We start from the raw sequence: 27,988 nt of genomic DNA, 5'->3' as shown, positions 1-27,988 counted from the left end.
CCAGTTCTGTAGCCCTAGAAGGTCATCAAATTTGTCAGCTATGATTTCCCCTTTGTGAAGCCACCTTGGCTGTTACATCTTTGTTTTCCATGTGAAATTTTGACAGTATTAAAATTGACTTGAGATTGAACACTGTGAATAGATGCAGCAGAACATTGAAATATTAAAATATGTACACTGCTTTCTGGTTATTTAGCATGTCTTGTTCTAGGCTGTTTGAAACTGACAGATAGACCTGGGGTAATAACTCCCCTTAAAAGAGAGTTTGTTCCTTCTTGCATGCTGATATTCAAACTTTGAATGTGTCTGTGCTTTGCTGCTTTTGGTTTTATTAGCAAAGTGATAGCAGAAATTAGGAAAAAAGTTCTTCCAGGATTTTTCATCAGATTTAAAATAAAAAGCAAAACATCTAAATAGAGGCTGTCTTGTCTAGATGTGAGTGTGATGTGGTTTTCCTAGTTCAGGTCCATTTCAGCACATTTACCAATACATTTATGTTTTTCTTCTGCCCCTGACTGGCCTGTAAAGTTCTTTGTAGACTCATGTGTGAAAAACTGAATTGGGACTTGGAGAGTAGTTGGGTCAGAAGGGAAGAGATGATATGACCAGCCCAATCTCTTGCATGTATGTTTTGCAAGTTTGTTTTTCACACTGTTTGGTGTTTATGATGGGTCCAATGCCTTCAGACTGTCTCTTCTTCCTCTTGTCTGCATTTCAGGAGCAGCATCATACTAAGTGTCTATGTTCTTTAGGATTTTACACTCTTCGTCCCTGTCTTACTGCAAGTGAACAGTTGTGTGTTTGTGTTAATTTGGGCATGGATTTCTAAAAAGCTGTGATTGAAAATTTGATGCAGGTGGAAAACATTTTGAACATTTGGCTTCTTTAAACCCAGTGATATCTTCCCATATGGGCTTTTCATCTGAGGCCTCTCTGGATACACTGTATGAACTGAAAACGTTGCAGTGTTGCAGGTGATGTGATGAAAGAGTATGATGATGGAGATAACATTTTGTGTCTCATTCCCCAGATAAATTCAATACATACGTGACCTTGAAAGTGCAAAATGTGAAGAGCACAACGGTGGCCGTGAGAGGTGACCAGCCCTGCTGGGAACAGGATTTTATGTTGTAAGTATGGTGGTGCACAGCATGAGGTGCTTGTGATTGAGTCCTTCTGCAGCCCTTGTGTTTGTACAGAGCTGCTAGTGTGTGTAGGAATCAGAATGTTTGGGTAGGTAAAATGCATAAGCCTGGTGACAACCTAAATAATTTTCTTTCCTGTTGTACGCATTGGCCTGTGGTGGAGGATGTGTGTTGGGAGATTGTCTCGGCAGGTGCTGTGGATTGGCAATTGCCGGTCAGGTCTGCAGTGAGAGGCCAAGTCTGAGGTTGAACTGGGAAGTTACTGTGTGGGTTGGGTCTGGATTGATGTTGTCCTTGGCCAGTATGTGCACAGCTGTGTCTGTAAGCTGAGACACACACACACACACCTACAGCATAGCTTAGTCAAGGACTAAAGGCCCCATAGCTGAGCTTAAATGGAGATCCTGGGTGTGGGAAGAGGGTGTGGGTGTCCACGGCTGGAGAGGCTTGGTCAGGGCAATTAAAGGCTGTTGTTAGTGCACTCAGGGCCTCTACAAGGTGATCCTGGTTACCTCAGTTGGGAGCTGCTCCATGGACAACAGAACCAGTTCATTCCAGCTTTCCCAGGGCTTCTGGTGCAGTTGGCAGTTCTGATTTGCTTTGGTTCTCATAGACGTGACATACAGCCAAGGATTTCCCAGTATCTTGTAGAATGGTGGGGTTTTTCTTCTGATAGATGAATGATTTATTGCTTATACTGCATCTGCTGCTGTTTCTATAGCTTGAATTTTTGAATATTTGTAAGGCAAATTGAACTAAATTTACTAAATGGGGGCAGAAATCATATTTGTGGGGTCAGAGCTAGTGCTGCTGTTTTTTGAATGGGTTTGAGGTGTTTACATAGTATCTGTGGTAAGGGACCCCTCATGGAATTTTGTGAATATGTTTCCTAATCCAGCATCAGTTTGTTTCTTCTCAGCTGAAAGTAGGAGGTTGTTGCCTCAAGTTAAGGAGGTCACCTAGGTCAGTACAGTATTCTCATCATAGCTGTTCTCCCACCTCCCTTGTTTGGTGGTACTGCTTTTGGAGCAGCACAAGAGATGTGTGCTCCTGCACGGAGAGTCTGGAGCCTGTCCTTTGGCATCTTGTGAAATGCAGACTCTCCTGAACACCAGCATCTGCTCAGCTCTGCAGCTCCTAGTCAGACAGAGGCCATGACTATCACTGATGTAAAATATCTCAGGACTGGAGATATTCCTTGTCAATTCCAGGACAGGGAATTGAACCTTCCCTCCAAGTCACATGCCCATACTCAAACTACTAAGTCTTTTTGCCTATGATCTGTGCTCGTCCTGTGGGCAGGAGCTAGCTTTAAACACAGCCAACTACAAAGGAGACTTCTCAGTAGTGATTTAAGAAAGCACTTGAATGTGTTGGATGAAGGCTCCCGTGGTTGCTCCTCCTTCCTCCCCTCAAGCAGCTCCTGGAGCTGCACTCTGGTATCAGCTGAGAGCTTAGCTAGCATGCTGTAAAGTCACGGAGATGCTCCATAATTAGTTGCTAGGGAATATGGAAGCAGAATATTAGCTGAACTACCTTGCCATTATTGTCCCTGCTTTAGCCAGGCAACTCTACAGTAGTTCTGGTGTCTCCTTATAACAGAAATACTACATGTGGGAACGAATGTGTTTTGCATGATCCTGTGTACATTAAGTTGTCCTGGGGGAAACAGTGCTGGTATTCCAATACTCCTGTTCTCTAGTTTGCTCTTTTTCTTTCTGGAGTTGGAAAAGGATTTTGAGCACAGCGGTTTTCCCTAAGGGAAGGCTGCTTTTACTGTTTGTGCTGCATTTATCTTTTTCATGAGGCATAGTAGAAGAACAGACCACAAGCAAAAAAAAAAAAATGCTTCCTGTCTGTGTTGTTGGTTTTGCTGCCAAACTCCTTGTGAGACAAAACACTGCAGAACTGGGGGCTCTGGGATTGTTTGAGATTTGGCTATTTAGCAGACCAGTTAAGCACTTCAATGTATTCCTTGGGGACGTCTTTCAATTTTGAAGGAGCTTTAAAAGAACTATGTATTTGCTGCATATTTGCAGGAAACACCTTGAGTGAAAGTGCCCACTGGTGTTTAGAACATGGTGATTAAATTGGTGTTGAAGTTGTGAGAAATGCCTTTATTTAAATTCAATGTGTGTGTGGGAAAGTGACGGACACTAAATTTCAGTCTCAGCTCTTTTTGTTCTTAGAAGCTGTTCTGCATCTAACCAGAAGGTGGAGAAAGGGACACACAAAGGCAATCAAAGCCACTGTACAGAAATTCTCTTTATTTATTATTCTTACCTGGTTACCTGGTCCTGTCCAAAGGTACAGGACCTTTGGTGTCCTGTAGAGGACACCATTGGGTGTATCATGACCAGTGTCCTGCTCTGACAGTGTATGTTGAAGCAAAGTATGTGGTTTTACACTGTGACTGAAAATAGAGTATTTCTTCCTTCCCTTTCCGGACTCACTGTTCCATTCAGCAGTCAGCCAGTCATCATCAGCCTTCAATCGGATGAATATCAAGCAGGGTGAGGGCAGAGCAGTGCTGGTACAGCTGTTGGCCATACTGAGTAACCCTATCAGAGCAGAGGATGCTGGAGACTCGATTACAAGATGCTAGCAGTAAACTCATAAAAGGCTGTGTAGCAGCTTGATTTTGAACTGTTGCAGACTGAGCCACTCAAGCAATGGACACTCCTAACCTCAATTCCTGTGTCCCAAGAACAGAAGCACTTGGATTTAAAATAGACATTTATATGCTTTACTGTAACTATAGGGCTTGTCTTGAACCTTGTAGATAGGATGTTCTCTTTCAATTTCAAGAAGGAGACAGAGTTCAAGTGGATGCTTGGATTTGCAGCAGTTCTTTCTTATTTTGGCCATAACGGCAGTCTATAGAAATAAGACAGTAACATACTTTTAAATTTCCTTGATAGCTGTAACATGTATATATTTGGGCAGAGGGCAGCAGCACTGACTGTCCATGATGCCTACTTTTGGGGATTAACAGTTGCAATAAAGGGAAGCCCTGAACTTGAAAAATTATGGGTTATAGCCTTTCTTCATCATAAGTATGAGACAACTGTGATACCAACAGACAGCTCAGGATTCTTCTCTACTTTATTGCTTTTACCAGTGTCTGCTGTGTATGTGTTAGGCTGTTCTGAAGTAGGCATGTTACAAACTAGTATGCAGAAGTGAGGCATAAATGCTATAAAATATTGAGAAGAAGCAAATTTGAGATGCATCCTTCTGTTAATGAGAGGAAAGATGTTTGTGAAAACTTTCAGATAAGTATTTCCAAGAACCTGTCACTCAGTGGCCGTGTGGAAGTAGCTGGTGCTGGAGCAGAAGTGGTGCCACACAGCCCTGAGAAATAGGTAGTGCTGCTGATGCAGCTATGCTGGATGTGGGATTGTTACTTTTGGTTAGGAGTACCTCCGCTCACAGGTAAGTATTGACACATTTGCAGCTGCCAGTGTACACTTGTGTTGCTATGCTGCCAAGGGAGACACTCACTTTGTTAAAAATGTGGTGCCTGATGACAAAGAGCAGCTCACCTCTAGGTGTTGGTCCAAGGTACACTTCCTTCTCCTGTGTACATAGCTGCAGAGATGAGTTCCCTACTGGCAGTTCATGCATGACATAGTGCAGAATTTTAGTTTGCACTCTTTATGTAATTAGTATTAAACTAATTAATACTCTAGTGAGTTACTAGAAACTGGTGTTCCCTGTGAGTATGAGCTGCCTCAGCCACACACTTCCAGGAGCTCTCTGTAGCTTGACACAGCTTTGTGGAAATAGTTCACTGGTATAATCATGGTGATAATGCTGAACATGAAACAAAATTAGATTGTATTCTGCTTTTTTCTCATTTGTGCTGCCTTTAATTTTCTTGCAGTGAGATCAGTCGGCTGGACCTGGGCCTAATTGTGGAAGTATGGAACAAAGGACTGATATGGGACACCCTGGTTGGGACCGTGTGGATTGCTCTGAAGGCCATTCACCAATCTGATGAGGTTAAGCTGACAGAGAACCTTCATTTGCTCCAGTGTTGATAATTAATGCATTACAAATCTGGCCTGGTGCAGCCCAGATTGAGCTCCTCAGCAAAGCTTCCACTTGCAAAGTCAGGAAGACTGAGTGACAGCAGAGAGGGCTGTCTCATCACATTAGTTTTGATTTTGTAGTGAGATCACAACTGAGCACACACAGGGCTCTTTGGTCTCATTTCACTCGTGTGGACTCAAGAACTAGGGCCTGATCTATTAAGGAACAGAGACGTGTCTGAAGTCTTAAGAACTGACTGCTTAGTCTGATGGTCAGATTCCTATGACTTACTGCTAAAGACCTCTGTCTTGTCCAGCTGACAAGGTAGGCCCAGAGCACATCTGCAGTATCTACTTAGGGCTTCTGGTTGTAGTGTTAGGTGAACCTTGTGCTAATATATATGGACAAAAGTAGGAAGTTGGATGTGCCAATGTCTGTAACTGCCCTAACTACTGAGTTTGGCAGTTGTTGTAGCTAAGCATTTTTAACTCAAATTTTATGGTATTTACATAGAAGATTATTGGATTTGAGCAGGGAGAGATAGATCATATTTTCCATAAAAGGAAAAGAGTGGGGATGCCCTGCAGTGTAGCTATGAGGTCTTGCTGGTGCTCAATTCCTCTTGCTGTCCAGATGCTCCTCAGTCCTGCCTTTGAGGGTATACCTTTGCAGTTCCACTGAGAAGGCAGCACTTCTTTTTGCTGCTGCTCTGGTAGATGCCTTTGAGGTTTGGAGGAAATCCGGTTGGGAAGAAAAAGGTAGTGCATGCTGAACGAATGTAATTTGATGTTAAGATAGGGTTGATAATGCTGTTAAGCTCTTTTTGGACTGTTTTAACAAATGCGTGAGAGTTGGTGCATAAAGTTCTTCAGACTTGAATGTTCATTCACTTAAGGCCTTTGATTCACAGGAAGGTCCTGGGGAGTGGTCTACACTGGAGGCAGAAGTTATAATGAAACATGATGAAATCTGCGGAACCAAAAACCCAACTCCTCATAAAATTTTGCTGGACACAAGATTTGAATTACCTTTTGGTGAGTGCATTTCCATAACTTACCCAGGGTGCTGACAGTGGAGAGAAAGTGGGAACAACTGAAGTTTTATGATCAAGTTGTGTTTATTCTCAGTTCAGTCAGTACAGTTCAGTGGAGGCCATGTGGCTGGTATTCAATTTTTGTTTGACTTCTTTCTAACAAGATCTGAATAAGTATGAACTATTTGAAAGTCCCTGGGTGCTGGAATATTTAGACTAGCAGCAGTTTTTTCTTCTAGTAGCGTTTCAGGATTGTGTAGTCACACATTTTATTCCCGAGCAGGAGCATTTGCTTCTTTGAATCTAGACAAATTTGGCTCTAGAGGAGGTCAGGTGTGTTGTTAGAGCTGTTCTGTGACGAGTGCACATAGCCCTCTTAGACATGAGTTCAGTTAGTGAAACATTAATGTTTAGTGCTCCTGAACATTATCATTAGCAGAGTATATAAATAACTTAATGTTGTAAGTACTGCCTTTATGGCAATTACTTATGGTTGAAAAATACAAAATATGGAAAAGCAGCTAATTGGAGCAAACTGATCTCAAGTAAAGTTGTGTGTAATTTTAAAATTTTATTTTACTTAAGCAAACAAAAACAAACCCCAAAAATTGAGGCCTTAGCCAGAATACATCTTAGGCTTGCATAACTTCTCTTTCCAGCTCTTGGCTGATGCTTGGAATCAAGAACTGAGATGATGTTTTTGGGGTTAGTGCTTTTTTTTTTCATGCACTGATCATTGAAGTGTTTCAAAGGGTTGTGTCATTGCAAGGCTCATCCTTCTCCCCCTGACTGTTGCATCCTTTCCCAGGTACTGTGAGACTGAGCTCCAGGGGTGCATGGAGCTCACAGCACTGCTTCTGCATCTCTCCCAATGAATTTGCAGATCAGTTTCCCTTTAGCTGGATGGCAGCAACATGGATTCTTAGTGCCCTACACGTTAAGATTTTTTTGTCATGTGAGTTGGAGCTGCTGCTTTGTCCCTACACAGGGAAGTCAATGGATCACCGATGTGCTGTGGAAGTTCTTAAGTCATCAGCTGGGCCGTAGGCAGGCAAGATTGCAAGATTTTAATAACAGCAGGTTTGGAGTGACACTTAGGAACATTGTGTGTCATGTTTTGTTTCCCAGGTGAAGATCTCCTGGCTATTGTAGATGCATGAGAACCAGAATGATGTGTGGGCTTATGTACACCTTGTGCTGCTTTTCAACTTCAGCAGTGTTGAAAACACTGCTGCCTGGGATACCAGCTTTAAAAAAACCTGTGTGTTCTCCTGTTTGGCTGTGCTGCTGTGTTTTTTGTAGAATTTCTGGCTGCTCTCTTATTTAGATGCACACAGATGCAGTACCCCAGGTTATCAATGTATTTAAAATATTTCATTGTATTTAGGTGGAGCTTGAGAGGTTTTTAAGGGTTTGTAAAAGAGACTAAATGAATTTGAAAACCTAAAAAGCTGAAGTCCTTGATGTAAAACATGATTGTGTATGCAAAGAGGTTTAGAAACTGGTTTGTCGTTTGCACTATATTTATCCTGGATTAGTTTGCTGTTTCTGCTTTCGCCTCGTACATTCAAGATTCTTCCTTACTGGTATCTCTTCTGCTGGTACTCTGGAGACCAGCAGTTCCTAAAGCTGAAATAAGTGCAAAACATACTGATGCTGATAGTGGTAGTACATGATGAAGACAACTTAGAGATTTTTAAAATTTTTATATTCATATAATGTTGTTTTCGGCTGTTTACCAGGCTTGGAGTTGGGAAGCAGTCATCTCCTAGCAAAGGCTGGTGGGATTTTAGCTTCTGCTTCTGGTGATAGAAAATAAACTTTTTTGAGGTCATGCAAGAGTTAAACTTTGTCAGTGGCCATATTTGTAATGGGACAAAGAGCACTGATGGAGGCCCTCATATGTCCCCTGTGTGTGCCATTGCATGTTCCAGATGCAGCTGTTGCCTTGTGGTCAGTTAGTGTGACATCAGCACATGCTGTGCAGGGGAGGGCAGCTGTGGGCCCTTCTGTGCTGCATATCTCTGTGTGATGGACTGCAGTCCTGGGGGATCAGGCTGTCATATGATGGTCTTTGCCAGCCCCATGTTCTTGAATGTGCAGTCTCTCAGAAACAGAATGTCTGCAAATCCTCTGCTACAAAAACGTAACAAATAGTGAGGATGGGAAATGTCAGGCATTATAATTTGAAGCATTTTTGTGCTTGGTAGTCTATTAAAAATGGCAATAAATTGCCTTCTTCATGGCTAGAAGTGGTTGTTAGCCAAGACAGGCTGCAGCCACTTTCTCCTCTGATCATATCTATTTCCTCTTTGGAACAAGAGAGACAAGGGAGGGATACAACTTTTCTTGGTTGGTTTAGAAAATTTTCTGGTAGGGAGAAGAAAATTTTGCTATTATTGTTTTGATGCAGTGAGTGTGTGTTAGCACAGATTTTTCAGGATGCTGCTTTCCAAGTGTAAAATTGTTCTGTTTAATAGCAATTTACTTTGTCCCCCTTTTTTAGAAGTGCAGTGACTGTGCAAATCCCTCACAAGATGCAATACTCAAAAATGCTTTTGCCTCCCAAACTGTAGCAGTTTGGTTCTGTGCCAAGAAATTTCTAGTTCATAATTGGAGTGAAGATGATTTTAGTGTTCTCAACACTCCCAGGGTGGGCGCATGCTGATCTGCATCTAACCATGAAGTAGGGTCAATGTGCCTTGTTATTTTAGTGTCTTGGGAACTGAACAGAAAGAAAAACTCAGCTCAGCAGAGTCATTTCAGTGAGAACTTACAAAGATTCCCATACATTGGAAAATGGAAGAAATTTGGGCTGGGAAGAGGGGAAGCCAGGTGAACGAACACTTGTAGGAAAGTAGGGGGAGAGAGGGTATCACTTCTGCTTTCAGCAGTTGTTCTCACTCCTGCCAAGCTAGGTTTTGCCCCACCCCAGAACTTGCTTCTGTGGGAAAATTCAGAAGGAGCAAGGTAAAGTGCAAGGTTCAGAGCAAGGACCAGAAAATCTGAAAATAAAAGCTTTTGAGCTGAAGTGCCTGGTTGTTGCCAAGCTAAAGATCTTTAAACAGGAATGCTGTCATATTTAGCTTCCTGAGGGGTTTAACTTAGTGAAGTGGTTTGTATGGATGCACCAAATTCCTCTCTTATTTCCTTTCTCACTTGGACAAGTCACTGTACTGCTGTGTGCCCATTCCAGATGTTAGGGCACTTACTTGCTCTGAGCAGCTTCACCTGGGACCTCCACCCACACCCCTGCTCATGTGCCCAGGAATCCCACATCAGATCAACTTGGAGCCTTCAATCCTGATGCTGTGGGAGTTGCTCATCCCCCACCCCAGCCATTGCCATGTCTGTGCCTGCTTATGGACCCTGCAGATTCAGGCCCAGAAAACCAGGAGCTTAGAGAAAATGGGATTCAGCTTCCAGCTGAGAATGACACTAAGAGCAGGGACAGTAAAGCTTGCTGTTTCTGTGTTGGTTTCAAATTAATAAGAACCAAAAGCTATTGAATCTACCTGTCCGTCTCCTCTCTGTTTTTCGGCAATTTTGTTTCACTGACATATGGCCCTACTCCTTGTATTCACCAAGCTTGATGTCAGTGGAGTCCTGAGATGGCTGAGGCCTCAGGTGGCCTCTCTCTGGACTAGTTCATCTTTTTATCTTTTAAGCAAAGTTAATGTAGCAGAGTAATTTCCATTGTAGTCAAAAGCTGAGCAGTGATGCAGGAGCTGGCCAGTGGATGTGGCCTTGCAAACTGTCTGTGATCTCTGTGCATTTCAGAGAATCAGAGAAGCAGCCTCCACAAAGCTGCTGATTGAGGCAAAACACAACAGAAGCTTCTTCAAAAAAAAAAAATTCTATCTCATTGAGATTTCTTTTGGGCAGGTAACTTGATTCAAGATTATAGGCCAGTTGCTTCATGTTTAAAGTTAGCTTTGCAAAGCAAACAATACGAACAGTACAATAATTTTACTAATACTGATATTGATGACAAGAGTTTCTCTGAGATCAGGAAGATGCCCTTACAGCAGCTGTTATCTAGACAGTAGCTGATTTTTATCTCTGACTTGCATAAGAAGCTGCTTCAATAGAAGCAGCAGTCCTGCAGTAAAAATCTGACAGTCTGTTTATGAAATAGTCGTCTGACCAAGATAGAAGTAAATCCAAGAGACAAGCGCTGCTCCTTGATGCCTTGGCATGCCAGTACACCATGGTTTTTGGGAAGGCATTGAGGCCTACACTGAGACATTCTCAATTTCTGCAGTGTTGATGGTAGTCATTGCTTCACCCCTCCTCAGTCTCTTTAGTCTTGATTTCAGGATCCAGATGTGAATTCTTTGGGCTCTGACTAAAAAGTCCTCATTTAATTCTTCACCTTTTAGAGAAATGATGTCTTTCTAAGACAATTCCATGGGCTTTGCTGTAATTTTTCGATTGCTTCTTGCCATTGTTGCAGTTTGTCCTGCTAAATCTCATCAGGTTGCATGCTGATAGCCATTCAGTTAATTGATGCCTTCTTTCTAGATCAGTTCTGTCCAGATTTGCTTTGAATGCCAGCCTTAATTTGTGCAGAGGCTATCTAATAAATCTGTGCAGCTGCGATCCACGGCTCCGGTGATCAAAAACAGATATGTGTTTCTACAACTCTTGTAGTTGTGGAAGAGTCTCTCATGTTTCTCTTACCTTGTTTTCCGGTGGGTTTTAACAACAAAGTAATGTACTGTACATCAGAAAGAGCAGCTGGCTTTGTGTATTTTGGTTAAAATAAATTACTTTGGTCTTTCTCCATGCAAGGAGAAATGGGTTGTGTTTTTTTTCTACTTAGTGCAGGTTTTTTGGAGTCAGACCGTAAACATCCGTAAAACTTTCTTGACTGGGGAGTATTTTAACACCTTGTGTGAGTGACGCTAGTTCCATAGAAATTCAGTGGTGTTCCTGTTACAAAGATGTGGACATGAGTTTGTAGTCCAAGGAAGTATCTACTGCTGAAACTTGAAATTCCACTAAATCTGGCGTGTACCTTTTAACAGTGGTTTGTGTTCTGTTATCTGCAGTGGTTTTGGGCTTGTTTTCTTCCTAAGATGATGGTTTGTGTGGCTGAGAGAGGACACATGTAGAACATTCTCTCAAAGTACAAGAAGAAAGCAGTTCTTGGTCCTTTCTGAAAGCCTCGTGGGTTCCAGTGGAATAAATCTTGTTCTTTTCTTCTGTGAGGAGTGGATGTAACTTTTAAAATCACCTTTTCATCAGGAGGCCACCCTGTCCTGCTTCTCCCATTCTTGCCAATGTATAACTTAGCATATCATTGTGGTGGTGTCCATGGAGTACAGTTCATTGCAGGGAAGCAAACTTACTGGCTCTTTTTGAGGCCACCTGAAAGTGTAAAGAGTTACAGGAGATGGGAAAACCAGCTGAACTGGTATAGCAGTACCTTCCTGTCAGCTTGCAAGGCTGGTGGTGTTTAGCTGGAACACTCCCTCCATTTCTGTCCTCTGTGAACTTTGAAGTTTCTGCAGTGGTGCGGTTTCAGGCCATAAATAGCCAGATTTCAGAAGTTGCTGCATTCAGGGATGTTGAGTGACTAGAAAAAAAAACCCAAACAAAACAAATCCAAATACTTTTTTTTTTATTTTGCAATGTTTTCACACCACTCCATCCCTAAATAATTTTGTGTTAAGCTTTTCACAGCAGGTTATCTGCGTCTCTGAGCATATGCTTTGAAAGGTGAAATATTGAGTGGCAGAAGTCAGTGTTCCATTAGGACACTATATTACTTCAAGGTGTGAAACAGAAAATAGTTACCACAATAAAAGTGATAATGCTTGCTACTTGCTGTCAGCTTGGTAACTCTTCTTGATGGTGAAAATGTTGTGATTCATTTCACAATGAAACTGCAGTGTGGTGTAAAAGTAAGAATGTGCTTTCATATGAATATGACTGCCTATAATACTGTTTATTCCCTCAAAATATTTGGCTTATTGCTGGCAAAGAAATAAGAGGTCATTTATTTTTTGGTACCTAATCTGTGTTATACCAGGAGGTGTGCTATTGGTGTGCCTAAGGTGTGCTATTCAAAGGCAGCCCTTGTTCTGCAAGGATTATAAAAAGCCTCCAGAAGATGCTCTTCTTATGTGTTATCAAACATAAGCAAGTGTATTAAAATACTGTTGTGAAATGGCTCTCCATCAAACTAATAGTTGAATTAAACGTGAACTAGTCCATCCTTCTCTTTCCTCCTTTGTGTAAGTATGCATTTGGTTAATCAGCTTTAAACAAGAAAGCAGGTAAGCCCTTGAACTGTGCTACTATGTACAATGTTTATTTTCTATCTGAGTGCTAACATAAGACATCCTATTTCTTAAAAATGACATATGGGTTTTTTGTATGTGATCTTTAATAGTAATGGTGATGAATGCAAAGTTGCCTGGTTAATAAGGTGGTGTGACTTACTCTTTTGACTTAGATATCCCTGAAGAAGAGGCCAGATACTGGACCAGAAAATTAGAACAAATAAATTCACTGGGAGATGATGAGGTAAATATCAAAATTGAAAGAATATTGTAGCCCTGAATGTCTTATAACTAGCTTTTATTCTTTGTATTAGATCCCTGTGACTAGGGTAAATACTAAACGTTGATAATTTACAAGTCTTCCATGAACTGCTTACCGAACTCTTTTCTCAAGTATACTGTTTAGTGTTAAAGAGGGGAATATTTTTCTGCATGCTGGAAGTGCCTGAATAATGTTTTGTTGATGTGAATATGTTCAAAGGAAAGGCAACACCGGGCTTTACCTGAGCAGACAGTGAAACCATTTTTGACAGGCTGTGGTAGGTTCTTTTTGTGAAATCAAGTGAAAAAGGACTTCTTTGCAGTTGACTCTTTCCTTGAAGAAGAAAAAGCAAGATACTGAATCTTTATTTGAACTGAGGACTGTTTGAAGTGTTGGCTTTTGTCCTAATGTAGTTGTTAATGGCTCAATTTATGTGCATCTTGTATTAGAGTAAGTGGTAGGTATGGCTTTGGTTCCCTGGCTCTAGTGTGTACTTGTGTAAGTAGCTATAAAATAGAGGTTACTTTTTTATTTCTAAGAGAGTCTGTTGGACGACTAAAATTTTGTTTACAGTTCAGACTGTTAGCAGAGTAAGATCTAACATGTTAATGCCTGTACCAGAAATGAAGTATATAGAAAACCCCAATACTCATGTGTTGATGTGAACATCGAATAAGAATATGGTGCTGGTGAAGCCTTTTTGACAGGTCTCTTTCCATAGCAAGTGTTTCCATAGCAAGATAACTTGCAAAATACTCTGCCAATGCAATGACTTTAGGAGATTTTTGTTGTGGGATCCTTCATCTATTATTTTCTGTTCATTATATAAGTTATTTGTTTTACTGTGCAGCTGAAGGAAAATGAGGTGGATTTTATTTTTGTCTGAGGACAGACCAGTATTCGGGTGGATAAAAACTTAAAGAATTTAGGGCAGCCTCTCTTGCCTTCCTAGAAGTTTGAAAACCTCTAAGAATCAATGAAAAGCCCAGTCTGTACCTTGTCCTGTCAGTGATGCTGCTGTGGTGCCTCCCCACTCCCGAAGGCTGGAGCAGCAGTTCAGGTACTTCAGCGAGGCACAGGTGCCCTCTAATGTTTCACTGAGCTGGTGCTCACTGAAAGATATCCTGAGCTTTCTGTGTCTCCTCTTCCCCTGCAGTGCCACACATCTGCTTGCTAACTGCACGCTTTTACCAAATACCAGTAATGAAGTAATACCTGCATATTTGTGACCTAATGATTTCAGATTTATTATGGATATTCCCTGTGACCGGGGAGAAAAAAAACTGTGCAGGGCCTGACCTCAGGTGGTTCTTCTAAAGTTCTCCATATTCGCCAGGCACCCAGAATAGGGATAAGATCTTCCTTGGTATTCCCCTAACTAGCAGTGACTTGTAGCTCAGAAGCTTCCAGAGCCAGAGGCAATATCCTTGTGTTGAACAGCACTCAGTGGATTTCTCTTTTGTGGATGCCAGTTGCCCTTTAAATGCACCCAGGTCAGTTATGCTTTCACAAAGGAATTCAGCACCTTAATTGTGCATTGCCTGAAGAAATATCTTAATTGCTCTGAGCAAACAAATCCAGTGTTTGAGAAACCAGCTGTAGGCAGGTTTGTTTGGAGAAATTAAATTACTGATCCTGATGCATTCAGTCCCTGCCGCTCAGCTTTACAGACCTTACCTTTTAGGCTGCAGCATCCTGGTCTGCTCAGTGGTTTTTAGCACAAGACAGCTTTGTGCCTTTGTCTTCTTTGTTTTAAGTGCACCTTTCTCTGTTTGAGATGATGAATGAACAGGTGAAAGCTGCAGAGGAGTATTGAAGAAGCAGATTCGTTTGGAGTTCAGATGGTGTCACAGAAAGGCTTTCCACCCTCTCTTCCTACAAACACTTAATAAATATTTTCTGTTTTCATTTTGGGACTCTTGATACCCGTTGGGCTGATGCCTTAAAAAGAGCAAACTGCTGCCATTCTGGCATCTCTGAGGATAATAATTCAAAAACCACTGCTGTCCTGTGCTACTGAAATTGCTCATCAGCAGACTTCCTTTCACAGCTTTGTCAAGCAGTCAGTGCTGTGAGATCTGGCAGTTCTTGTTTTCACAGTCCTGATTAACTCAGTGGGTTGGCAGTTTGCTGATGATAAGACTAACCACTTTTCAGGATCCCTTGTGCATTTTAAATAGCACAGATTGGAAGATACCTTAGCGGAAGTCTTCAGGTTATCACCTTCCCTGCACAGAGCTGGTCATTAATCCCTACGAAATCCAAGGAGAGACTGTCTGGTGGCTGTGTTTTGCACAGGCTGCAGCACCAGCTTGCTAAGTTTGCCACTTCCTTTGTTGTCAAATCTATTTTTCTTAGCAAATACTGTGCTCGTTATTTTGGTCAATTGTCCTAATTTTCTCATATCTTTATGTAATACAAGATAGAAGAGAATAACAAAATAAAACCACTGGCCTTCCCTTAGGGAACGCTTTGATGCTGTACCAAACAGCTTTGTAAAAAGTCAAAGCTGGCTAATTGAAATACATCTGTGTTCTCTAATTTAGTATTAAATGAGATGAAAAATTCTTCACTTTGAATGTGAAGTGGATCACATGAGAGTTTACAAGCACTGGCTGGGCAAACATTGTGTTCTTGCCTTGCCAGGCACATTAATTACCTAACTGCTGCCATCTCCTACTCCAGATTTACTGTGAGCGCACATGAGATTTCAACTGCTGAGGCTGTGCTGGAGTGTCTAAACATAAACAGACTTATTCCCAGTTTGGAGTTCTCTATCACACTGGCATTGTGGTGTGGAGAGTCAGTTCTTTTCAATGTCTAATTGAAGGTCTCAGAATTGGTAATAGGGCCTGTGTTTCTTCTAAAGCAGACTTCACCTTAAACAGAAGTGTACTTTGTAATGTGATTTTGGCATTAAAAAAGAGGACACTTCGGGGAGTGTGTTTAAATACAGATATAATGGAGAATATATTATGGTTATTATGCTTATAGATACTATGCTTTGATAATACCAGGGATATTTTCTCTTATGTGTGGCATGCTGTCATAAAGTTACCACTTGCTTTCTTATCTCTCTATATTCCTTCCTATTTTTTCTTTCCTTCCTTTAGTATCCCTTTCAGGAGGAAGTCCAGAAGAAACCATTGCCCAGTGCTGCCTCCCAGTGTTGTAAGTTAGACTTAATTCTTCTCAATATTTTTTCCTCTTTCAGTGTACTTGATTTCCTTTTGTGGTTAGATGTCAAGTGATGGTACATCTGACCAACATTTTCTTATTAGAAATACTTAAATTTCTGTGCAGTTATGAAAAGCTGTGCTCCTCAAAATATTGCTCTGCAGCTTCTGATGCCAGGAAGTGAAGTCGGGCATTGAGTCTTGCAGTTGCTCTTGTCCTTGTGTGCAATAGGAACAGAAAATGTGTTCAAAGTCACTGAGATTGTCAGACCCTTGTAATATTTATACCAGTAAGAAAATGCTGTGTGTTTTCACGTGACTGTATTATGCTATGTTCTGCTAAAACTTCCTGTGTTAAATATAATTTTTATTACTGTTTAATGAAATTTTAAGAGGGAGAAAATAGATGGAGACAAGTACTACTGGTAGCGTTTTAAAATGCACCAGAAGTTTGTGTACTTGATGTCTAATTTCTTCAATATTACTTTTCAATGCTGCGTTGATGGATGGAAAAATATTTTTTACTAATGTGCTTATCTTGCATTTTTTATGCTTCTGAAAACGTGGATGGGAAAATAATATAGCACTTACTGTGTCTGATGATCTGAAAAATTAGATTTCTGAAACACTGCTTTTAACATACAATAGATGAAAGCTCAGTGATGTCTCTTGTGAATGTCTTACCTACTTTTGACAACAACATTAATAAAATTCAAGTCTCATAATTTAAACAAATCTTTTATACTCTATTTCAAATCTTTTAGGATGTGCATATTACACATTGCAGACTGTTTATCCATTAGGCTGATTATAGGATCTCAAAACTGATAACATTAGGAAATGCTAATTACTGTTTACCTTTTTTGAGTAGAATTAATTTCTCTGTGTACTATTGTTATTTTATCTTTAAAGTATCTTCAACAACTCTAGACATTAACCAATTGCCTAGGAAACCTGATTGTGCTGTGTAGCTGGAACATGTAGAACTATATAAAAGTATTCTAGTAATACTTTCATTCTAGTTCATTTTAAGTAACACTTTATGTGTCTTCCCTTTTAGGAAAAAAAAGTATGTGAAGAATAAAGCTGAGGTTTTTTGTCTGGTGGGGTGGTTTTTTGTTTGTTGGTGGTTTTTTTTTTTGTTGTTGTTGTTTTTTTTTTTTTTTTTTTTTTTGGGGGGGGGTTTGTTGTTGTTGTGCTGCTGTTGTTCTGTTTTGGGGATTTTCTGGTGTGTTTTGTTTTTTAAATGGTCAAAAGGTTACAGTTGATTTGTTAGGCCTGTAAATAAAAAACATTTTGGGAGAAACTAATATTTGATTAAATCATACTAACATAGTATGCAGAACCCATAATGTTAAAAAGTCAAAGAAAAACTGTCTGCTGTATGAAGTGTCCAAGAAATGAATGTGTTATTTGTGGAAATTATTTGCCTGGCTCTGTGCCCTGGGTTTTCCTTTTGTTTGAGGGAGGCTGATTTGATTCAATCTCCCAAGTATTGAGATGTATGGGTAAATTAGAGGGAATGCTTCTGTGCGGGGAAAATACCTGCACCTGTTCCCACATCAGGGTGCTTTTACATCCCCCTGTAGCTGGTATCTCCCCTGGAGAACCAACTGGGCTCTTGCAGACAGACACAATGAGATGCAGCACAGTGGCCATCCTTGTTTTGCTTCCTGTTAACAGCCTGCATCTTTCTGGAAAGTGACCTTTTGCAATATTCACTTGAAGGCCCTGTGGTTTGAACAATTGATGTCACATAGGAATTAATATAATCATTCATGGGATTAACACACTCATTAGAATGGATGTTAAACATTCACAGCAGTCTGTTGTTAATGTATTTAAGAATTTTCAATAAAGCTGATGGCGCTGCATGTACTTTGGCTTGTTTACTGCCTGCAGGTATCTGATGCCTATGAATATCTACATGGAAAAAATACAAAATAGACATTTAATATAGAAGTACTTTTGAAAAATGAACTCTGTCTGCATCAACTTGTGCTTAAGTTTCAGTCAGTTTGCCTCAATACATCACAGTCCTTTGAGACTCAAGAGTTTAACACAAAACACACACAGATTGTATTTCTATTGAAAGCTGACCTGACATGTGACATAGGAGCTCAGCCCTTTTTACACAGGAGCAGGGTGGGTCCTTTACCACACTAAAATGTGTTCAATATAGAATGTTCTTACTTACCATGTAGGTAAGTAATTGGTAGGTATATTTTTAGATATAATAATAAAAACAAGAACGCTTTTAAGATTCATCCAGTTTTCCACCACATCATTTTTCATTTTCATCATCTCAATAGATGATAAGATAAAGTATGGTTACTGTTTGGAACAAGACACAGTCTGCTGGACACCAAACTAAGCATTTATTTAGAAGAAGGAAAAAAACATGCTCAGTGTGAGTAGGTTTTACTCGGCGAGAAAGTTTTGTGGTTTTTGAAGGATTAGGAAAACAATCTTAAAACCTGAGGCACTATAGAACAAAAGTTCTGCAAAACATTCCATATAGCTTGCACTTAAAAAAATAATTGTACATAACTGCACGTGCCACTGGTGTCCTGCTTGGCCACTCTGGCAGCTCTCAGAAGACCATTTTGATGTCCTTGTTCCAGCTAGAGAAAATCCTACTCCAGCAGGCAGGATCAGGTTCATTTTTTCATTTTCATTAGGAGAATACACGTCCTTGCATGTTAAAATTAGATTACACTTCTGCTCTCTTCTGCATCTGTACTTTCCACACATCTTTTTCCTTTTCCAAACCAGCTTTTCTTCTGGTGGTTTCCCACTTCCTGCAGGGATGCAGCTATTCTGTTATCTCCCCTGAGTAGAGCGTGGAGGGGGGAGAAGGACGGAGCAGGATGTGAGAGAAGAGAGGTGGCCCCATCTGAAAGCCCGCTTCTGATCTGAGGGTGGGTTTTTGTCCCTGGGCATATATGGGCTGCTGCCTTGGCATGGTGCCATGGGAAATCTCAGCCCACACTGGGAGCTCTAATTTTTCCAGAGATTGTTGAGCTTTCAGGCTCCCTTTCACAGTCACAATTCTTAGAAGACACTGACCCATAATTTCTGAGGTAATGTGGGATCTGGGCTTCCTACCTATTCTTAAATGAGGCAGGTGGTTCTGTTGCATATACAGTCTTTTCTAAGCCCTACTGATTTTGGCACTTCAGCCTCTTTCCTTCATTATAGTTAACCATTTCATTTTTAACTCCCAACTGCTGTGCGTCCCTATGTATTCCTCCTGCCCCAGAAAGATAACGTGCTTCCAGTTGATTCCAGTGGTCCCAAGCAATAATCAAAGTACTAGAGTGTCCATGCATCCAGTTTTGTTTGCCTTTCTATTAAATATAGTCATAATTATTAATGTTTTGATATGTCATTGTTAGAAAACTGCAGCATCTCCATATTGGATTTTACCAACAGCCTGAAATTAAATGTAAATTGAAAAGAAAGCAGGTTTTGTTGTCTGGAAATTCACTTTAAATTATACAGATTGAAAACATATTATTTGATTACTTTGGCATTGTGTCAATAAGCTCTGAGTTATTTATTGTGAAGAGTTACAGAAATGTTTTCCTTGCATGCTTAAGATAATTTCTGGACACATAGAAGTCCATTATAATGCACACATGAGTAACACTGTGAGTGTTTTAAATGCAGATCTGACTTGGATCAGTTTCAGTGCAAACTGGGATGAGAAAGATATTCTGCATCTTTGCAGAATCAGTTTGGCAGACTTGGTTAATATCAGCTGCTGTAAATACTGCCCTACACCATTTGTCAGGGAGTTTACAAATCTGGAAGAGAGAAAGTTTGTTCAAAATGGTTCTCAGGAAGGATAACCTAAGTGTCTCTTATTGTCAGCTTCAGTGTTTTTGTTCCATTTCCTTTAGTCCTTTGCTCTGTGAAATTCCTGGTTACCAGGGCTGTGGTGGTGTTTTTTGGTTTTTTTTTTTTTTGTTTTATTTTTTTTTTTGTTTGTTTTTTTGTTTTTTGTTTTTTTTTGTTTTTTTTTTTGGTTGCTTGGTTTGGGTTTTTTAATTTGTACATTTGTTTCTTTGGTTTTTTTTTTTTATTTTGTAAGTTTTTGGGGGTTGTGTGTGGTGGTGTTTTTTTTTTTTTTTCTTTTCATATATATGTGTGTGTGTTTTATTGTAGGTTTTGTTGTGCTTCTTTTTTATCAGAAGAAGGTAAAAATTTTGCTTGGCTCTGGATAGATACTAGCTGATACTGGCTACAAAAGAAGCAATAGCTTCTCATATGCTGTTTTACCAGTAGAAAGAACCAAAGCCAGCCTGTGCTTGTCCTGCCATAAGATGAGAGAGAAAAAAAAACAAGATTACATCTCTTAATGCTCTTTGGAGCATGCGTTTGTGCACATGCATGCAGGACAAAAATGCTGCAGTTTTTTTAGATACATAAGTGGCTTTTTATCTACTTAAAATCTGGCAAAATGTTTTATACACATTTTAGGAATGGGTGCCATTTGATGCCAGATCAGTTTGTTGTGGTGACCCTTCTTTACTGCTGATATTTGAAGAAATTTGGTTTTGCAAAATTCTTCTAATTCCTGCGCATGCACTGCTATTTCAGAGGTACCACAAAGGCTGACTTTGAGAGGTTTCATTCCTGATGCTCACTGGTTTTCTTTTTGGGAGCTCAAATTCCACTGGTACATTGGGAAGGCTTTTTCATTCCCCTGAACAGACTGACTGTAATGCTGCTATGATGACGCTTCCCCATGGCACTGATGAGGAGTTTTGTCTGCTTGACAGCCAGATTATTGCCTTCCCAGCCCCTTACTCCCCAGCAAGCTCCCAAATAGTGATTTTGTATTTGTGCTGTAGCGTGGATGTAGCATTTTCTGTAGCCATTTATGTGCCACTGGCACATGAGATATCCCCACTGGGTTGGAGGATCCAGCCCTGCTGTGGGATGAACTGACCCTGAGGCAGCAAATGGCAGAGAACTTGCTTCTTTTCTTCTGTGGTAATAGTATATTAAAAAAGTGATCTTCTCTACCAGTCTTTCAAGGCCAGGCAGCATCAAAACACTTAAACAGGCCAGAAAATGCCTCTCCTAATGGTTCATAGAGGTGCATGATCTGTGATAGTGGAGGGTCAGACAGCACTGAGAATGCTGAGGTGACACTGCCCTCTTTGTTGTAAAGGTGTGTGCTATACATCAAGATTCTTGCTGTTTTTTTTCTGGTTATCAGCCTGATTCTGCACTTAAACAACAGAGGTCAGCAGCTACCTACAACATCTCTACTCCACACCAGTTTGGGAAGGGTAAAGTAATCATAATAATGATTATTTTACCCTTCTCAAGGGTAGGTGACACTGAAGATTGTGTTGCAATAATTGTATAGCTGAGCTCTAGTAGGAGTAGCACTGGCTGCAGTGCAGTTACAACTCAAAAGACTGTTCAGTGTAAGTGTAATTCAAAAGAGCACACATGAATGGGCTTTATTTATTTATTTATTTATTTAAGCTAGGCCAGGGAAAAACTTCTTTAGTCCGTACAAGGGGAACCATTGTATGAGCTTTTTTGTGGTAGTTTACTGATGGGCTGGGAAAGCTAGATCCTTGGCTTCTCTGCTTCTGGGTGACTGGCATCTCCTGTTTCTCTTTGTTTAAGATAAATCCCCTCTGGGATACTTGTTTTCCTGTGGCTTTGTGGCACTCACTGTCTGGGCTGACTGAAGGCATGATAGATCTGCTGAAAGGAAAATAGATTCAAGCTTTTACTTTAAAATGATTGCCTGCAGTTTTAGGATGAATCTGCTACTTCAGGACTGGATATGCCTAAGGAAGAGTAATCAGCATATGGAATTTAAAAATAAAAATACTGGTTATATTAGGAGATTATACAGTAACAAAGTTTGATGTACTACTGAACTCTAGAGAAGTCTAGGGCCTTGATTTTGCTGCCAATCCTCTAAATACAGATTTTTAGTTGTTGTTTTCCTAGAGTATGGGCTGTATTCTGAAAGGTGGTGACACGGAAATAAAGTTTTTACTTTTAAATAAACCCCAACTGTAAAGTTCTTACTGAAATGCTGAACACTGCCAATACTGACAAGTGTCTCTATAAGCAGTGATCAGACAAAGCAAATACTCATTTAAACACTCTAGCTTTCATAATTTATCTAGAGCTCTTCATGAAAGCTTCTTTTTGTTTCTAGTGCAGTTTTTTTAAGGACTTTAAACTTTATTAGTCATCATTTAATATCATGGTAATAGGAGCAAATCAATTTAAAATTTGTTATGACAGTGAAATACAAACTTTTTAAAAATTAAAGATTTTAAACTGATAAAAAACAATTCCCTAACTTTATGCACAAGCCATAAATATGTGTCCTCTACCAGTGAGGCTTTAGTGTACCTAAAGTCCAAAATTAAAAGCCTGAAGAAAAAAAGGCACCAAATCTTTTATCTCTGCTGCTGCAAATTAAATTTGTCTGTGCATGTATGTCATATCAGGTGATCAACTATAGTCCAAAATTGTATCTCAGGAAGGGGTATTTAAATCTTTTGTCTGTAACTGTGTTTAAATCTCTTAGCCAAATAGTGTGTGTGACTTGGTAGCCTGGAAATTTGTAAGACAAGACAGCCATGTTAGGCATCAGTGCAGTGGTAGAAATGTTACCATTTTCCATTGAAGATCAAATTAGGTGGCACTCTGCCTGAGTCTTTTTACTGTGGTTACTGATGATTTGCACAGGGTTGTAATAAGTTAGTGGGTACACTGGATGATTTGATGGTGATCCAAGCTCTGCTTAAATTCTCAAATATCAGTCTGATTTTGTTTAGCCAGCATAAAGGTGGCCAGAAGGGCCATCTTGTTTAGTGAAATAAAATACTCAAAAATTTCAGCATAAGCTGAATGCAGTGAACTGGGGAGCAAGGAGAGCGCTCCAGTCTCACACTCCAGTACCTGTCCTCGTCTCTGTCAGACCCTTTCAGCTCATCTGCCTCTTGTGCTTTCTTATCTCCTTTTATGCAGAGGCCTTAGTTCTCGTCTGGAGTGTTCCAAAACTGAGCTGGAAATGGTGGTACTTGTAATAAAACCTTTGGCATTGTGCTTACTGAAAACTTCTAAAAAGCTATTCAGTGTATATTTTCTATTTTAGAAGTTTATTCCACTAAAATACCACCTGTTTAGTTTTGAGAAGTACGTTGAATGCTGGAGGAATGTAGATTTTTATGGAATCTAAGATCTGTTCACACTGTGTTGAGGGTATTAGCCATGGGAAAAGGAGATTGCTTAAACACAGATAAAAGAACTGACCAGAATATTCTGCAAATGGTACTTTATCAGAATCAAATATACTATCTGGAGTTTAATTTGCTTTTATAAACTTACTTAGATGATTTCTGTATGTGCTAAACATGGGATATAACAGGAGGATTGAATAATTCACCAGCATGACTATAAATAGTGGTCAGCAGCAAATGATAATGTTCTGACAGGGATAGTAGGTCCCACCCAATCTCAGAGGCTTGTAAACAGAATGGCACACAGGCAGTCAAATCAGATGGCATTAAAAACTTGGAATATTCTGCTTTTTACAGTGTCCCTGCTGATCCAGGCTTGACAGTGTAAAGTGGGGAGGAGGAGTTCCTCCTTGAATGGTTGCATAACTGAGGCACAGAACAAGCATATGGTATATTCAGCTAACAGTGGGAACTTAGATGTGCTTTATAAAATGTGTTAATGGCAAAAATGTTTTAGCTTCCAAGGCACCAGGCTGCTTGCATTGCTTAGTCCTTAAATGGAGGTTTATAGGAAACCTCATTTTTGAGTACTGAAACTTACAGATACAAAATAATGTGATAACCAAGCCACATGCTGTTGGTATTTGTGAACACATGGAGTGACTAGTCTGACTTGTCTGTATCATGTATTCCATTGCTGCTGTATGTTGTTGTATGATTTTGGAATTAAAACTTCCCAATTTCTATCTGTCTGGGCTTCTTGGTGTTTTTAGTTTGTTTGTGCAGGTTTAAATTTGTTCCAAAGGTGATCTGGAAGGGATGTTTTAACAAATCATGATTATGAGTACTTCTTTTATGAAGCAGAAAAACAACTTGAAAAGGCTAAAAAGAAATTATGTTTTCATTAACCTTCAAAATATCAAGACTCAACCCAGGTCTTCTGCGATTATGCTAAAGGACTGAGATATATACTGTTAGCTCCTGAATCTAAAATGAAGCAGCATATGTGTTGAATCTTTAATAAATTCATTTTTCCCCAAAATGGTAGACACTAAAGTGAAGTGGGTGTTAGTAAAAACAAATGAGCAGAGTTTTGAATTTCTGACTGAAAATCCCTTACTCTCTGTCATTGCATCTTTTTCTCTTAGCTCCTGCAGCATTGCTTTCCCTAGTCTATAGCTGAAGAATACCCTGGCCAGCCAAACTCAGCTTCTCAGTGTGAGAAAATGTGCAGGGTAGGGAGCTGCTGTCTAAGGGCAGCTGCTCCTCTCCTCACCCTGCCCTGCTTGGCATTGGCTGCTATTTGCCTTGGGCGTGGAAAGTCTGTGGGATTTTCATGCTGTTCATAAGGAACTTAGTAGCAATGAGGTGGACAGGTAAGTAGCTGGTTCAAGGTCATCACTGTCAGTTTGAGGACTTTTTTATCTGTGGGCAGTGGTAAAGCTTCTCCTCCAAGGACAGACCTTGTATCCGTGAGGGTTGTCTTAGCACTTGGTGGTTTTCTCCTTTTTGCAGTTTCAAGTGATGAGTTGTGCCAACAACAGGCCAAAGCCTTTTTCTGTCAAGGAAATAGTAGTTAGGAACATTCTCAGCTGGTTTCAGAGGTCACTCATTCCTTCCATGCAGATTGAGTACAGTGGTTTGTGCAGAGGCTAGCAGTCTGGGATTTTTATCTTTGTGAAACCTGGAGGACAGATAAGCTCCATTTCCTCAGTGGTTTTTCTGATCTCCATTCCAGCTTCAGAAATTTATAGTTAGCTTCTAGTGTTTCTTACCCAGTTGCTCTGGGGTTTTACATGTGCATTCATTAGTTAGTAATGACATGCATTTCACTAGCATGTAGCCTGACTGCAATAATGCTATGTCACTACAGAGTTTTTCTGAATCTTTGATAGCAATACAAACTGCTCATATTTTAATGTTCCTTCCTTTGCGTCTTACTGTTCACCTGAGATACAGACATTTTGATGGAAGGATGTGCTGGGGTTGCTATTACAACTGTTAGTGTCTTGAGACTTTCAGGAATAAGATGCATATAAGCTGTTGTTCAACTTCTGCATTAATAGGAAATTGTCTTTAATGGAAACTTTTGGATACAGCAAATGAAAGCTCAGTGCAGAGCTCTGTAAACATCTCCCTCCTTCCTCAGTCCGCTTTCCTGTGTTCCTCTCTACTATGTCTTCTCTCCCTGTCTCTGCTTTTCATACCCTTTCTCCTGGTTGTCTTCCCTTTTCATTTCTTTGCCATGTCTTTTACATCTGTTTTCTTTGCCAGCTTGGTTGTATGTTCCTCTTTTTCTTCTCCTCCTTCCCCCCAAAATAGCACTCAGACCTCTGTTAAACCTTGTATTTAGGTTTTTTGTTGTGAAAAACAAGCCTGAGGTGATAGCCCTGTGGTCAGGGTCATGCAAACAGTGTTAGGTGGATCCTGGCAGGTTTTTGATGCATTTGGATACATCTTTATCTCACCAGCACACCTGGCACAGCTGCATTGTTACTCTTGCTGCTGAGTGGCATTTGTCTTGTCTCAGGCTGTAGATTGTTGGTGCTTGACTTGATGGACTTCAGTTTTCTTCTGTTGTTAAATTCAGTAAAAAAGAACTGTACACAGCAGAGGAATAAACCTTCTATACTCTATGGTAACTGCATGTGTTCAGCATTATACCAGTGGTTCTTTCTAAATCGGCACCATAAAAATTGTCATTCAGTTGTCATTCCACTTAGTCAGGGTTGCTTCCTTTAATGACCAAAGCAAACATACATGTGTTACTTTTGTTTTTCTTCTCTAAATACTACTATAGGAACCAGAAAGTAATGGCCTACTTTTGAAATTCTACTAGATATAAAAGTGCCACTTGAACCTGAGTAATGCCTATGCTTGTGCAAAGCACCACATGTGTGATTGTCAGAGCCTAATCCAGGGGCCTTGAAGTACTGATGTGCATCTGAGGGACTGTGTTGCTTTGTAGACCTTTTGTTTCTGAAAAGAAAGGTGCAATCTAGTTGTAGCTCTGATGCATTTGTATGCCTGGCTGGTAGCTAGAGATGGTAGCCAGGACAGAAAGCTCTTGCTTTTGTTCTGTCTACATGAGATGAATTTGTTTATTGTCTGTCGCACTTTACGCATCAACACTCCTGTAAATGTAACTTCTTAAAGCGTTTTTTACATTGTATTCTAGAAATGCTGGTTCTGAAGCATTTCTTGGAGTTGCAAGTTGTGTGCATGGTTCCGAAAAGCTTTGAGGGGCTGTATGTACTGGTTTGTTGCCTCTATGGTACCGAGTATGACCTTGGGGTGACAACATGGGTATTGAGAAGTAAAAACTTTAATGTCTTACAAACTCACTGTGCAGCTTTAGCATGAATTTGTTTTCACCTTCAATTTTAACATGGAAAGGTTTGCTTACTGATGCAGGATTAACTTCATGCGTGTTTGCCTTAGAATGTCATGAGAGCCCTTAAGCTTTTTACCAGTGTGTTTATCTGCCTAACAAAGTACTCTTTACAGTTATTATTGAAGTGATGCTCATCACTGGGTTAACTTTATTGTGCAAAGGGGACAGAAATGGAAATGTGAAGTGACTTTTGCCACTTGATTAGCAGAGTTGTGCCAGAATCAGATACTGCTCTAAACTGGGCTGTGGTTTCTGAGATATTTGAGTATCCTAGGAAATAACAGTATTTAACTGCTTTTGCTAGGTTGATTGATAAGTGTTTTGTCTGCTTATGTTAATAAATGCATGATTGCTTATCAATTCCAAGAGTTTATAATGATCTGAGATTTCAGAATGTCTTATAAACAAACTGGACATGAGGAGCAAGCCCCAGCATAAACTTAATGTTGTATTTATAAAGAAAAAGACTCCTTAAATTTTCAAGCTCACAATCTATGAGGCATTTTAAATACATGAAAAGTATGCTTGTGGTTTGTTTTTTCTAAGCTTTCTTTTTCCATTCCTATTCTTTTCTGCCATTTGTGTTACATGCAGGCAACTGGAGTTATTTCGGATGGGGAGAGCAGCTGAGTACGTAACAGTTTGATTTCTTGCAAGCTTTCTGATCGTATAGTGATGCAGCATGCTCCAGTACAAGGAACAGTGGAAATATTCATGCATATAGAAAGTCTGTTCCATTGTATTTTCTTTCACTTAGTCTTCATATTTGTGTGGATGGATGGCTGTTCATTTTTTCACTTTTTAGCTTTGTTTTGGTCATGTTTTATATGAGTTGCTTGTGTCTTCTACTGAAATTTGAGGACATGATGGTGGAATTGGGCTATTATTCTTGTCCTATAAAGGTGATTCTAGTTTTTTGCTTGTGTGTGTCTTCTATGTTGGTCTTCATACCTATGTAAGCCCAAGTCAGTGTTTGAAGTAATGGAAAAGCACAAGGAAATATGTAGTCATTGTCTTACTAAGATAAGAAGGTATGGTAGAAATGTATTCCAAATACTACAAATAGGAGTATATCTGAAAGAAGAAATGTCTGTTGCACACCAGTGAGGTTGTAGGTATTGTGTTGTGTTCAGCCTTAGTGGGACAGTATCATGGCAGAAGTGGCAGGGCTTTGCTTTCACTAGTGCTGACCAGCCTTGGACAGGAAAAACTCAGACACTACAGCTGTCTGTGATCTCTAAAGTTGATGCTGCACCTGAAGACTGGTATGTTAACTTCTGGTTAGGCTGCAAAATTTTCGTTCTTTGTTTTAGAAAATGTGCTTTCACTTTCTGAAAGTGCTACAGATGCCAACAGGCAAGGTTGAGCAGAAGCGCAAGATCCAGTGTGTGGCTTCCATAGTCTATAGAACATGCAAGGAT

General features: G+C 40.1%; 1 protein-coding gene across 5 annotated transcripts in view; it reads left to right on the top strand.

Moving 5' to 3' along the window:
• The window catches only part of UNC13B (unc-13 homolog B), a 206,015-nt gene that overhangs the window by 28,641 nt on the left and 149,386 nt on the right, over positions 1-27,988 (top strand). For all 5 annotated transcript variants that reach the window (XM_053931585.1, XM_053931584.1, XM_053931583.1 and 2 more), the window contains 5 exons: positions 1,031-1,130; positions 5,032-5,149; positions 6,091-6,214; positions 12,677-12,747; positions 15,879-15,936. In XM_053931585.1, the coding sequence (XP_053787560.1) occupies positions 1,031-1,130; positions 5,032-5,149; positions 6,091-6,214; positions 12,677-12,747; positions 15,879-15,936 (471 nt within the window). The remainder of the gene's footprint in view (positions 1-1,030; positions 1,131-5,031; positions 5,150-6,090; positions 6,215-12,676; positions 12,748-15,878; positions 15,937-27,988) is intronic.

This window comes from Vidua chalybeata, chromosome Z, assembly GCF_026979565.1.
Source record: "Vidua chalybeata isolate OUT-0048 chromosome Z, bVidCha1 merged haplotype, whole genome shotgun sequence".
In the NCBI taxonomy this organism is placed as follows: Eukaryota; Metazoa; Chordata; class Aves; order Passeriformes; family Viduidae; genus Vidua; species Vidua chalybeata.
The sequence above is the reverse complement of the archived record's forward strand: the minus strand, read 5'-3'. Positions and strand labels throughout refer to the sequence as shown.